This window comes from Agelaius phoeniceus, chromosome 5, assembly GCF_051311805.1.
Source record: "Agelaius phoeniceus isolate bAgePho1 chromosome 5, bAgePho1.hap1, whole genome shotgun sequence".
Taxonomy (NCBI): domain Eukaryota; kingdom Metazoa; phylum Chordata; class Aves; order Passeriformes; family Icteridae; genus Agelaius; species Agelaius phoeniceus.
In genome coordinates this window covers 4,926,069-4,940,674 of record NC_135269.1, presented here as the reverse complement: position 1 = coordinate 4,940,674, position 14,606 = coordinate 4,926,069, and the positions used below count along the sequence as shown (strand labels likewise).

Sequence of the window (14,606 nt, the reverse complement as noted above, 5' to 3'; positions counted from 1 at the left end):
ATTAAATTGCTGCTGCTTTCTTCCCTGGAGACAGGTTGCATTTTAGTGGTAGATAAAGTTCCAGAGTAGATAGGAGGAAGTGAGGAATATCAGACTGGATAAGAATCATCACCTTTGGAGGAAAACAAACACCCCAGTTATTTGCTAGAAAAAAACCTAGCCACATATAGTAAAATAATAGAGATGAAGCATGGCATATTCCTGCATTCTAAAAGTACTTGACCTGGATTTACTGGACCAGCACAACCTGGATGTTAGCTGGGGCTTATCCAAAGGAATCAGCAGGGAAACACAGCACAGGAATACAAATGGTGGTCTAAACATGAGCAAATATGCAGAACACACAACTGGGCAAAAGCACCAAAGAGTAACCTGTGCAACACACAAGTCCTGAAACAGCACCTATGTAGCCCTCAGACTGAGGCTCTGGTATTGACTCAAATGGAAAAGGAATTGATCCATACTTTAAAACTTGAACCTCACCAGTGACAACACAAGCTGGGGCCAAAGCCTGCAGTGCTGCAGCTCATTGCAACTTCTGTCTCTTCTCAGCAGAAGCAGCACAGGTGCACACCAGGGACCAGCACAGGCTTATTCCTGTGCAGCTCTCAGTGGTCCCAGTAGCCAGACCACCAGGCTGATGCAAAGGATTCATTTTGCACATTCCTTGACTGTCAGAGGACCTAACCCTGCACAGCAGGTTTCTGGCACATCCACTCCACAGTGACTTTTTCCATTGCTTGCAGAGTTGCCAACTTCCAGGTTGTTATTTGAGCAGCGCCACTGGGAACCATTTTGTTTGCGTGCGTAGGAATGAGATTCCCTTGGCACAGCTCAGCCAGCCCTGAGGCAGGGCACAGAGTCACACTTTCCAGTTCCTGCCTCTCCTCCCCTTGCCCCTGTGCCCCCTCCTGCCTCCTTGGCAATAGCTTGCCCTGAGCTGAACTTGTCATGGCTCATGGCTGGAGAGGAGGAGATGGATGGGAAAGGGAGCACCTGGAACTTCCCTCCTGTGACCTCCAGACCTCTTCAACTGGAGTCACTTCAGGCAGGGCTGTAGGGTGGGGGGAGAAAGGATGGAGGGAGGCATCTTCCACAGCAGGGGAGGGGGAAAAAACAGGCAGCATTGCAAGCAAGTGCCTTTTCCCTTGAAAGCCTTTATCCATTTATAACATTAAATTCTCTGCTCCAAGCTCTTCCTGTTGCAACTACCGGGAGGTTCCTTTGGCAGCTAAGAATAGCCACTGTGCCGCTCCCACCGTCAGAATGTGGGATCCCAGCAGACTTTGGCACAGGCTCTTCAGTGTCCCCACATGCTTCCAGGAAGCATCTCTGCTCACACAGGGCAGCCCAACAAGCAAGGAACCCATGGAGTGAGATCCCATGGTCGCTTCCAGGTGCCCTGGGCATGGCATGAAGTGCTGACGTAGGAGCTGGGGCACCAGTCAGAGCGGTGGGAAAATGCTCCGCGGGGTTTCCTGCTGTCTGCAGAGACAGCAACAGGGTCAGCCTGGGGAGTGGGAGGAGGAGGAGGAAGTGAGAGGGTGCTGAGGGCACGGCAGGGCCGTGGGAATGACAAGGACAAAGTGGTAACGCCAAGGAAGGACAGAGCCAGAGAGGACAGAGACAGAAATGGAGAATACGGGAAGCTGAAGTAGCCATGGGGAACAAGGGGCAGGGATGAGCAGGAAGGTGCGTTAGAGGAGAGGAGTGGACTGAGCAGAACATTAAAAGGAAGTGAAGGGGCAGACAGGGAGGACAGAAAACACTTTCCCACCCCCATTTGGATGGGAAAAACAGCAGTACTGTCAGAAAACTGTTAAGGTTATACACCTCAGATCCTGTCTGGACACTATCCCAGGAGCTCTTGGGTATTGTGTGTATCAAGTCCCACCTAAATCATCACAAAATGTTTGGAGCCCAGTTCTGAGCTGGTGGTCTCTTCAGTGACATTGTGAGGTAACTAAACCAATTTGTCTGGCCCAATGAAAAGCCAAAGGAATCTGTCCTGAGACTCAAGGTGATGATTACAGACATTGTCCAAAGGATTTGATTATTTTTTGACATTTTAATATTCAGATCTCTTCAAGATGATTTATGCCGATCTTAGTCAAATTTCCATGGTGGCCAGTGAAAATATTCCTTTGTTTTTTCCTGCAGAATTTAGTTGTGTTGAATTTAGGATTACAGAAGGGTTTGGGTTGGAAGGCACCTTAAAGATCACCTAGTTCCAACCACTCTGCCATGGGCAGGGACACCTTCCACTAGACCAGGTTGTTCAGAGCTCCACCCAACCTGGCCTTGAACATTCCCAGAAACAGGACAGCCACAGATTATCTGAGCAACCTGTTCATGGCTCGCCCATCCATATAGTAAATAACTTCTTCCTAATATTTAATCTAAACCTGCCCTCTTTCAGTATAAAACCGTCACCCCTTTTCCTATCACTGCATGCCCTTGAAAAAAATCCCTCTATGTCTTTATTGTAGGCCCCCTTTAGGTATTGGAAGATACTCTAGAGTCTCTCTGGAGCCTTCACTTCTCCAGGCTGAATAACCCCAACTCTCTCAGCCTGTCTCCATAGCAGAGGTGCTGCAGCCCTCTGATAATGTTGTAGGCTCGTTATATTCTCTGAAATTAGGTGTTCTAGATCAGGGACTGTGCTCACATTTTCAGAGTGTATGTGTCCACCCATTTCCTCTGAATCAAATTCTGAAAGCCTCTGCTAGATATTTCAAAAGATTCCTGCTAAAAAAGCCTGAGCCCATGAAGTCCCGAGCCCTTGATTCCTGTCAGTGGTGGAGGAAACCAGGAGCACTCAGCACTTGCTGATTGCACTGACCCCTTCCCTGGGAGGCAGCTCTGCTTATCAGGGCTCTGCATTTCCTCTCCAGCAGCTGATCACTGACACTCGCTGCATGGCAGGCACCATCAGGGACACCTAACACTCAACAGGAAGGTGCTGATGCTGCTTTAGCTACTTAGGGTGGTACCAGCCATTATAGCAGAAGCCTTGAATTAAGATTCCAGCAGCTGTAGCATCTTTTATTTCACCATTCTAGACGCAGGAAAATATCACATTGCCATTAGTGCCAGAGTAGTGCCGGCTGTGAGAGCTTTCTCCTCCTGGTAAGCAGGTGTACACACTGGTTTTCCCTCTTTTCTGGCTCGGTCAAGGGCAGGAGTGACGGGAAGGCAGCGGAGCTCCATCCATCCCTCCATCCCTCCATCCATCCATCCCCCATGGCACAGAGCCGAGCCGGCTGGGCTGGGCGGGCAAACCAAGCGTGGGCTTGCAGAGGCATCTAGTGGCTACTGCCCGCACTACAGAGCCACAGCCGCGCCCCTGTCCCAAAGCCAGCGGCAGGAACCAGGCAGAGACACAGCCCTCTCTTTTTTTCTTTCCAGGCTCTCCCCTACGTGGCTCTTTTAATAGTGATGTTGTTCTTCATCTACGCTGTGATTGGGATGCAGGTAAGTGATGCTTAAAGAGCTCGGGTGAGTCTGTCTCCTGCTAGAGCATGGGAACAGGATTACAGGGTAACTAGATCAGTGTGTGGTTGTGGGGGCTAGTAAGGTGAGATAGAAGCTAACCTTGGCTGGAGAACATTGTCTGACTGGGTACCTCCAACATGATCCAGAAAAAAAAGCAAGGAAATAAAAAAAAATTGACCCATTTAAGGGCAGAACACAATATGCAAACAGTAAAAGGACCATGCCTGCTCTCCACATTCTTGAAGGAATATCCACAAAGATTTACTGCCCTGCTTGTTGGTCCAAAACAGCTTTTTAAGTGGGCTTATGGCCATGCTGCACTGAGCAAACCAAAATGTTCCCTTGCATCTCTTTCACACTGGCACAACTTCCACTGAGTTGTAAAGAGCAGCTTTTGATCTACACCCATGAAGGTAAATATGGGATCAGACCCAATGTACCAACACTCACATCAACACAACATCTTACTCAGTCTGCAAAATGTGCTTAGAATCATCCTGAGCATTCACTTGTGCAAGGAACTGATGTTGCACAGACACCATTGAAGACAGCAAGGGATACAGGCACAGCCTGTGACAGTCCCAGCCTCATTTGCTGTGCTGCTTTTCAAGCTAAGCTTCACTTTCCACTTCCATGTTAATCAAAGTTCTCAGACAAGTCAGCCATCTGGGATCAGAGGCCACAGTATGGAAAGACATGGCATAATTGCTTCCAGAGGTCTTCAAACGTGATAGGCTTCTGGGTTTCACAATGGCAACAGAATTTGTAATGAAATTCATCTGACCTCTGTGACCTTGTTTTAATTTGTTTCCTGTTATTATAATCACATGTTTTCACAAACTCTATCTACACTGTCCCACTGTGAAAGATAAAATTAATGTTTTCTTGAATTATCACAGGTTATCTCAATAGCCTCAGTAATCACAGCTGTCATTTTCTCTACTAAGCTCATACTGCAAACTTGCCAGTTTTGCCTCTAATACCTAAGATGGCCAAGATCCTACAGAATTACCTGTGCTATACAGAAAATCACTTCAGAGTATTAAGCTGGTATTACATCACTGCACAAAGCATTATAAGTGACTTCCAAGCACCCACACAGATATGTCTACAGTGGTCAGGGCACTGCCAAGACCAGATGCTTTATTCTGTAATTCTACTCCTTTTTATTTCAGCTAGTTCTAAGTTACCTATTTAACCCTTGGCTTACATTCAATCCTCTGTTTAAATCATCTCAGCAGCCTGAAGGTCATACATCTGCCTTTCACATTGATCTAGATTACTAGGTCCTTTCATGCCTTAATGTCTTCCAATAAGAAAACCAACTTTTTAAATTTTCCCTGTTTGCCCAGAGCCCACAGACCTGTGATTATCACTTTTTGTCCAAATGGCATCTCAGACATTTTGTGTGCAGCTCTCTTGAACGTGCTGACACACAGAGTTCCCTCACACACAGGGGCACATAGGAAGGAAAATCATCCCTCACTCCATTAAGCAGCTCCCATGAAAGACTGGATGTCCCAGAACTGATAAAAATATCAGAATTGCCCATATAAAGGAGACCTACTACTTTAAGTCAGCTACTGCCACAACCTGGAGCGTAACAACATTCAAGCCTCACTACCTAGTGTGCTCGAGTGGAAAACATCCAGATTGATGCTGATGGATGGAGCTGCTCTAGGATGGCCCAGGAGGCACAGACTGGGGAGGCTGTGAGGGAGGAACCCCCACTTATGGCTCCTCCCAGGTGCCTAATGCAAAACACCCACAGCAGCTGCTGCCTCCTGTGTGAGGGAAGCTGTAGGGTGGATCATGAGGAGCTCCCTTATCGACATTTGCCTGAAATGATAAATATGGGCTGCCTCAGCTCAAGCTCGGTGCAATGGGGCAGTCAGAGCTGCCTGTGGCATGGGGCTGGCCAGGCAGAAGTTCCCCATGTATCCATGAGGAACCCCTGAGGAAAACTGCCATGTGCTGACCCTCCCTCCCGTCTGGCAAAGCCATCCCACCATTGTCCCTGTGCTCCTCTCCGTGTCGCTGTTTCTCTGGGGGTGCTAATTATCAGTGACATTTCCTTGAAAAGAAGCTAGGTGTTCTCTCCGAGCTGCTCTGTTCCTGCTGCTTGTTTTGGCTACAGAGAGATTACAGCTCTCAGCCCCTGAGATCTCTGCCACGTTGTTATCAGTGGGGAATAAATAGTCCTGCCTGTGCTGTGTAGAGACCTTTCTGCCACACAAGGTTTGTTTAACCTCTCCGTCTCACTGCCTGAAAGTACCACAGCTATCCAAGATTTTTTAAAGAAGCCTGAAACTGCTGCACTGGGGACTTCACACCCAAAGACAGGCCCCTAAAAAGGTTTGCTAATGGTTGCAGGCTTGGTTGATGTGGCATGGGAGGAAGCTCTAGGGCATCCTTGTCAGGGCAGATCTGGTCAGCATCTTCATGCTGCTGCAATCTGGGAGGACCCCTGAAACACCTGCTGGAGACAAGCATGACTATAGAAGGGCAGGCATTTGGACAATTGCAGATCCAAGGCAATGTATTTACATGGTTTTGTGAAGATCCAAGGCCCCCCACGGAGATGGAAGCTCAAGGCTTTGCAGCTGCTGGTCCTTTGCTATCATTTTGTCCTGACAAAGATAGATAAGCAATGAAGGAATGAGCCTTTCCTTCTCTGTTACTGATTTCTTTCAGCTGGACTCCCTTCCCAATTGAGTGTCTGTTAAAACAATGCCCCGCATCATGTATTCAGTGTATGAATAAGGAAGGACACCTTGTTTTGACACAAGATTATTCTTATTGCAAAATTAGTGCTTTTGTGGTTATAAAGCAGAAGCCAAGGAAGCAACAACAAATATGAAAGACACAGAAAAATTTCTTTTAATAGAAGAGCAGATTTCATTAAATATGAGTCAGAGGGAGGCCAAGAGCTACAGGTGACAAGAGGTTTGGGGATTTTGCAGGGCTAATCTGAAAAGACCTTTGCTTTCTGCCAGGTGTTTGGTAAAATTGCGCTGAACGACACCACAGAAATCAACCGCAACAACAACTTCCAGACCTTCCCCCAGGCAGTGCTGCTGCTTTTCAGGTAGGTACACCACAGCTCTGCATTGTGTCAGCCTGGGAGCACCATTCCTCTGCTCTCGGGCACAGATTATCTCCTCCTACCATGTCATGTTCCTGAGGTGAGTAGTAACATGTTGTCCTTCAGTGGGGGAGCCTGGAATTATGTCAGATGGAAGGAGCAGTGCATTGAGTCTCTTGTAGCCCAGCAGCTCACCCTGGTTACACTCAGTGCTGGGGAGGGACATGAGTCTTCCTACACAGAAGGAAGGTAGCCAGTTTCCAGTGCTCTCCAAGGCTGATATGCCTCAAAACCTTCTTTGGTTCAAATCTGGCCGGTGTGACTTCAGCAGGGAAAGGGACATGATGAACTCGTGCTTAGACATGGCCATGGCCAGCTCAGCTTAGCACATCATCCCACTCCAGCTGGGGCCAGAGAGGGCTGCTGAAGGGGTGGGAAGCTGGCACAAATTCAACACTGTGATAATTTTGAAGGACTTCTTTAGATGCAATCCACAGCCATGTCACACATATCTCCATGATTCTGGTTGGAATGTGAGAGCAACCTAAGGCAGTCAGAAATTATATGCTGATGATGGCAACAAAACCAAGCAGAGGTTTTGTTGCCATCATCAGCAGCACACAAGCAGTGTGGTATTTTCAGGGTCCCCCATGGCAGGAAGGAAATGATGAATCTGATTCTATGTTCTTAGAAGGCTAATTTGATATGATATGATAGTCTACTAAAACTTTACTAAAGAATAGAGAAAGGATACAGACAGAAGGTTACCAAGAATGATAATGAAACCTCATGACTGACTCCTCAGAGTCTGACACAGCCTGACTCTGATTGGTCATTAAGTAAAAACAATTCACATGTTGGATAAACCATCTCCAACAACATTCCAAAGCAGCCAAACACATGAGAAGCAAATCAGATAATTACTGTTTTCATTTTTTTCTGAGGCTTCTCAGCTTCCCAGGAGAAGAAAGGATTTTTCCAGAAAATATGACAGTGACAGAGCAGGATATGCCTGGGGATGTCAAAGCCATATTTTGACACCCTAACATGCCTAACTTGCTCTTAATTGACCTCAGTGGCAAAACTCTCATTAACGTTCACGGAATCAGGAGCAGGTTGCTAATGTGGCAGTCCCTGTCACATCCAAGGTCACTGCTGTCTCCCCCGCCCTCTGCCTTGCCCAGGTGTGCCACAGGTGAGGCCTGGCAGGAAATCATGCTGGCATGTCTCCCTGACAAGAAGTGCGACCCGGAGTCGGAGCCGGCCAACTCCACGGAGGCCGATCACTCGTGCGGCAGCAGCTTCGCCGTCTTCTACTTCATCAGCTTCTACATGCTCTGTGCCTTCCTGGTGAGTGCCCCAGCACAGACCTTCCCTGGCAGACTCAGCCTCTGCTTCCCCAGATCGGCAATGCACAGGACAAGAAGGATCTCCAATCTCCCCATGGGTCCTTCCCAGCAGAACCCTTTCAGTGACAACACCCCTTCCCTGCCTCCCTCCAGCTCTGGGGGATGCTCTGCTTCCAATCCCTGTCTTTTGTGCACAGCAAAGGAGTGCTCTTCCCCCCTCCCCCTAAATGAGAAAACCAAATTAGTCTGTTGTGGGCTGTGCTGAGGCTAGCAACGCCTCAGCCACACTTCCCACCTTCCCTCCTACCTTCCTTCTGGCTGCTGAGCAGTTTTTCCTCCCCTGCCAGCAGCAATGACTGTGAGAATACACATATCCCACTTGCATCTGCTCCATGTTGGCAGTGCAGCACTGCTCAGAGCGACAGCACACGCTCTGCAGCTGGCAGCAGTGCCCAAAACCCTCCCAGTGAACAGCAGCAGCATTTTTAAAGTTTTGGTCTTGGGCCAGAAGAAAGGACTTTTATCTCAGCCCCACTGCCTATTGAAGATAAATCCCACCTCGTTCTGCCAGGCAAAGACATAGGTAAATAAAAAGCCACGACAGCACAAATAAGAATTCAGCAAATTTGTGCGTCGTCCATTTAGTAGGGAGGAGAAAAATGTAACCAGCTGAGAATATTCCGCCTCTGGGCTCTTCCCATTTAAACTGGGGGGCTGGGATGTGGGAATAAGGAAGCTAACCCAAATGGCTTCCTAGTTTTGTGAGTCCAAATTCAGACCTTAAATGGAGAACCTGGTAAAATTCACTGTTCCTTGCCTCATCCATCACATCATCTCTGTCCTTGTTTGCAGATCATCAATCTTTTTGTAGCTGTTATAATGGATAACTTCGATTACCTGACACGGGACTGGTCCATTTTAGGACCACACCACCTGGATGAATTTAAAAGGATCTGGGCAGAGTATGACCCTGAAGCTAAGTAAGTAACGCAGCCTGGATATCAGAGCTCCCTGGGAGAACAGGCCCATTATTTTCTGTTCTCTAGACTCAGTGCAGTAAGTGCCATGTTCCTCCTGCAGGAACACTTTTTCTTTTTTTTTTTTTTTTTTTTTTTGTACAAAACTAAAATAAATATCACCACCAGGTACTGCTGGTGAATCCATAAGCCCAAATTGCAAAGATACTCACAGAAGTCTCAGCATTTAGGCTGCACGGTTCCCTGTCAGGCCATTGCTTTACTTTCTGTCAGGGAGATATAGACTTAGGGGAGCAGGAGACTGAGAAAAAGAGATTAGGGGGTTGGATTATTGATGTACTTGTTTGTGATGTTGAGCTGTGACTCTTCTGCTTGACTTTGTGCTCACAGCAGAGCTGCTCTGCTCAAATCTCTGATTTTTTTCTATGTCATATGTGCCCACCACAGCCTGTACATTCACATGGCTGCATTACATTGTCTGCAGGGTTATTCACAAGAGCAGACTTGCAGGGATATAAAGTTACACTACAACAACTCACATGAGGGCTTAACTGGCATTCAGTATTATATGCTCTGTTTGACACATGCTTAGGCTTAAAGTGCATTAGATCCCTGTGGCATTACTGTACAGTTGACAATTGTAATTGTAAAGCCCCCTTCATAATGCAAAAGCCATGGAGAGAGATTTGGGTGTAAACTGAAAGCAGATCTCTTTAGGAGACAAAGTGTTGAGATTAGTCTGGGCTTAGGTTCTGCCATACGTGAGGGTGTGTCACATTATGAGAGTGACACATGAATTTAAACACTTCTTCACCTTCATGGTGACTTCCTGGGCTGGGGACTTTTAATATGGATGGGCAATAAGCACAGACTAGTAATAAACACACCATTTATTAACAAAACAGATGCTACTATGTGTGCTTCCTTGAAGACCAGACTGCAGTGACTGAAGCCATATAATATAACTCAGTTCAGATGGCATCCTGCTCCTTCCTGTTTATAAATGGGAATCTCTTTCATTCCTCTTCCCCATCCATGTCCCATGCCCCTCCTCTGGCTCTGCTAACTTTCCTCCCTCCCTGACAGAATTCTTCTTTTGAGATGCCATTTACCAAACTTAAGAGAAACCCAACTGCTGCTGTGAAGGAAGTTCAGTGCTTTGTTTTGTGCTCACAAAACAGCCCAAAGCATAAACAAGTATTAAAAGGCAGTGGCTTGGGGCTATTTATGTGGGAGGTAAACCACAACGAAATAGACCCTTTACACCTCTCTGCCTGCTACAGGCCTCAGCCCAACAAGTAAATAAGCAGATATTTATTTTGAGCAGGTCAGTGATGGGAAAAGAACCCCAGCTTATCGGTTCCTGCACTAAGAAACCGCAGCGTTGAAAAGGCTGAGGTCAATTCTTGCAAGCATTGACTCAAGTATAACTGACAGCTGGGATTTCTGCACTAGTAGAAGTTATATGAGTGTTGTATCTGTGGGGTGCCCCGTGGCAGGAAGGAATGATGAATCTGACTCCATGTTCTTAGAAGGCTAATTTATTATTTTATGATCTATATTATATTAAAGAATACTAAACTAAACTATACTAACGAATACAGAAAGGATACTTACAGAAGGCTAAAAAGATAATAATGAAAACTCATGACTCCTTCCAGAGTCCCAACCCAGCTTGGCCCTGATTGGCCAATGAGTGAAAAACAATTCACATTAAACCAATGAAACAATCTCCTGTTGGTAAACAATCTCCAAACACATTCCAAAGCAGCAAAACACAGAGAAGCGAATCAGATAATTATTGTTTTCTGTTTTCTCTGAGGCTTCTCAGCTTCCCAGGCGAAAGTCCTGGGCAAGGAGATTTTTCCAGAAAATATGACGGTGACATATGAGTGCCAGACAAATCCTGCAGAAGGCACCAGGTGCAAGAGGCCTGAAATAATACTTTAAGCTATGCCTGGGCTACAGGGAGCAGCAGCATGAGGCTGGAGAGACCTTAGTGACACCTTTAGCTGTAGCTGCACTCTGTAGGAGGGCCAGCAGGTCAGCCCTGGTCAGGATGCAGCCTGTTATAGATGGACAATGGGATGATTGGCTCTCACAATTAAAAGATAACTACTGTGTGAATATTCAGAAAAGCTTTAAGTGATGTATGTATAGTTATGTTGTAGTTTAGATGTCCTCTGTTCTCCCCATAGTTCCCTTTCCCCCCCTGTATTGTTGCCATCAGACAGCCTGGGTTGTCTAGGACAGGTACAAAGGAGGCTGCACACGTGTCCCTTGCATGGGGCAGCTGGGAATGGAAAAGCTTGGTGCTCAGGGTGTGAGGCATGGCAACACCTGACCTCCAATCAAGTTACAAAGCAGCCTCCACCAGTAAATGGCAAAGAAAAGCTGCCTGACAGACTTTGGGAGGGGACAAGGCTGGCTGATACAAGCCCCAGGGGTATAATAGACTGAGCATCCATCTTGAAGATGAACTGGCCATGTGGTGTGCACACAAGCAGTTCCCAGTGCTGCAGCTTTTTCCTTATGTAGTCCTTTTGTTGTGTTTTTGTCAAGGTTTAATAAACCTTTTTTAATTTTCCAAGTGAGCAGCTGTCTCTCACACAGCCCTGCCTGTGCTCCCTTCCTTAGGGGACGGATCAAGCACCTGGACGTGGTGACACTGCTGCGGCGGATCCAGCCCCCGCTGGGCTTCGGGAAGCTCTGCCCTCACCGGGTGGCTTGCAAAGTAAGGCACTGCTGCTCTGGGAGCCTGGGCTCACAGCAGCTAAACCAGAGAACCAGCCAGAGAATACACAATGGTTTGGCCTGAAAGGCACCTTAAAGCCCATCTAATTCCAGCCTCCGTGCTTGGCAGAGCTGCCTTGCACCAGGCCAGTTGTTTTACACTAACCAGCCTGCCGTGGCATTTTCCAGCTGACCCTGCCTCACTCACTGGGCACATTGCTGCCCACCAGGCAGAGCCAGCAACAGCATGTCTGAACAACCCCTGGGCTGCCCTGTGCCCCTTACCAGTTCCTCTGGGCTCCAACCACCCAGTCCAGGGCTGGAGGGTCACCAGCAGGTGGGTTGTGCACTACTCAGGGCCATCAGCCTTTGGTCTGCTTAGGAGAGCACATCTGTGCTAAATTCAGCTCTCAAGTACCAAGAACACACCTCTGCTTGTACTGTCAAACTCCCATCTCCAGACACATTAGGAGAGGTGGAAATAACAGGGCATTCTCATTGTGGAACTAATCTACAAGCCATGGATATTCACATGAGAGGGATGGCAGGTCTGGAGGGCATCAGGAGGACATGAGGAGGGGCATGCTTCAGCCCATGTGTGGCAGTGATTGTTCTTTCTCCTCTTCATCCCACAGCGCCTTGTCTCCATGAATATGCCACTGAACAGCGATGGGACCGTCATGTTCAATGCCACTCTCTTTGCACTGGTCAGAACAGCACTGAGGATCAAGACAGAAGGTGAGAAGCTTGCTCACTGCAAGGATACAAAGGTGATCATGTCCTGAGTTGGAATGAACCAACAGGGACAACTTGTTTAGAATGATACAAAGGTGTTCGTGCCAAGGTGTCCAACTGGTTTCAAATGATCCAAGTTACTCATGTGCAGCACATGGGACAAAAAGCTATGTGAAGAGGTTTGGAGGAATAGTATCTTCTAGGGAAAGCACAGTGTTTCCCACTACCTAGGAAGCTGGTGCTTCCTGTATTATCATCTCAAATTACTGATCACATTCTTCACAGTGGTCTGAAAGTTTAAAGTTTTAGATCAATGTCTGCTCACACAGCAATTAGGAGAAGGACAAAGAAGCCTCCTTTTTGTACCCTGTCTGCTGAGCTGAGCCACTTCTTGACTGCTGTTGCCACTGATCTTCCAGTCCAAGGGAGGAAAAAGAGCTTGGACTGGAGGGTCTCATCTCACAAAAACTCCTCCTGTGCTTCCATTAGCATGAGTGAACATTACATTATACTAACAGTGGTGTTGTAAAGAGAGATGAGGAATAAAGGGACTGTTAATAGCTTTGCATAGACAGCAGGTATATTTGAGGAAAGCAGACAAGATTTGGGGCTCAGCTTGTCCTCTTTGTTGCTCTCTGTCACCCGCTGTAATGAAAGATATTGGTCCTGAGTCAAAATCTGGCTTCATGTATTAATGAGATGCATTGAAAGAGAGTGTAGGTCTGTGATTCACAGCTAAACACCTCTGCCTCAGGAGTGGCTGCATTTCATTTCAGGCATGGGGAAGCAGTGACCAGCAGAACTCTGCCTTACAGTGCCAGCTGTACACTGCTGAGCCAAAAAATAGTGGCAAAACAAAAAATTATATTAAGGCCTTGAAAATTGTGCTAAACAGAATTTGTCTGTAGTGCAAGAGACTCTTCTGAGGAAAATGCCACCCACAATCCCTGTAAGACATCTTGTGTCTTATGAAACAGAGACCCAAAAAGGATTCAGTTTTCTGTCTGAGAGAGCCTCAAACTCTTGGACTCATTGCCAGTAAACTCCTGGGAAACCATCTAAAGCCTCAAACTGCTTGCTTTCTCTCTTGCTTTAGCAGGATCTTTTAAGTGGTCAGGGTAGGAGTTTGGATTTAGCCCTGCTGAGTCAGATTTCTGCCTTTGATGCTGTCCATGTGTTGCATCCTCAGCAAGTTCTTCCATGTCCCTATCTTCACTGCATCCTATTACAAGAACTACTGCCATGCAGAGCCCTGTGCAGCACCCTCAGGAGCCTCAGTGCTGGGGAGAAATAAGAAAAACTGCAGGAAAAACACCTTTAGGAGGACAAGATACTAGTTTCAGACACCTAGAGAGAGACAAGAGATTCTTTTTAATCAAGAAATAAAACTGAAGACGACTCATTTGAGAAGAAATGGGTATCTAGAAGGAAAGTCACCTCCCTACCCAGAGATGACTATGCACATTTAGGAAGAAGACCTCTTGCTGTGAGGGAGCTTTAGGAATGGTCAGAGCATCTCTTGGCCCAAAACTTTCCACTACTGTAAACACTCTGATATTTACCTCCTGAGATTTCCATGCCAGACATTAAATTGCTCCTCTGCAGGGTCTGCTTAATTCCTGTCTCTGATGATTTTCACCCTGCAGGTAACCTGGAGCAAGCCAACGAAGAGCTGAGGGCAATAATTAAGAAAATCTGGAAGCGCACCAGTATGAAGCTGCTGGACCAGGTGGTGCCTCCTGCAGGTGGTGAGTGCAGGATCTTTTCCCTGTCTCTGAATATCTTTGGTTTTTTCCCTCACCTGTCCTGTCCTACTGCACCTCGTGATCATCAGATGGACTAGGGGGGACAGACTTTCTTCTCAAAGCTATCAGTGTTTCATCAGGCTGAGGTCTGTTCTATACTAACAGGAATATGCTGTTCTTACTGCTGAGAAATCAGGGAAAGGAAAAAAAATGTGCATAAATAGGAGTTGGTGCATAGGCATCCAGTGTAGCATTCACTGACTTTCCAGGTGGCCCCATGGGCACAAAGCAGCCCTTGGCAGTCAGCCAGCAGCAGCAGCCAGGTCCTGAGCCTTGCTCAGCCTGCTCTGAACTCAGCAGACCATGTCTTCTAAAATTTCCAGTGGGTTTGCAGAAAGGAGGAGAGCTACCTGGAGAAAAACATAGTGCACATCTTGGCTGGCTGACAGTTTTTATTGTGTGGGAACACAGCTGTGACTGCATTTCA

General features: G+C 47.0%; 1 protein-coding gene across 7 annotated transcripts in view; it reads left to right on the top strand.

Annotated features, from left to right (window-relative positions):
• Window positions 1-14,606, top strand: part of CACNA1C (calcium voltage-gated channel subunit alpha1 C) — a 416,899-nt gene that overhangs the window by 382,471 nt on the left and 19,822 nt on the right. For all 7 annotated transcript variants that reach the window (XM_077178180.1, XM_077178176.1, XM_077178177.1 and 4 more), the window contains 7 exons: window positions 3,409-3,474; window positions 6,492-6,583; window positions 7,765-7,930; window positions 8,782-8,909; window positions 11,544-11,640; window positions 12,275-12,377; window positions 14,021-14,122. In XM_077178180.1, the coding sequence (XP_077034295.1) occupies window positions 3,409-3,474; window positions 6,492-6,583; window positions 7,765-7,930; window positions 8,782-8,909; window positions 11,544-11,640; window positions 12,275-12,377; window positions 14,021-14,122 (754 nt within the window). The remainder of the gene's footprint in view (window positions 1-3,408; window positions 3,475-6,491; window positions 6,584-7,764; window positions 7,931-8,781; window positions 8,910-11,543; window positions 11,641-12,274; window positions 12,378-14,020; window positions 14,123-14,606) is intronic.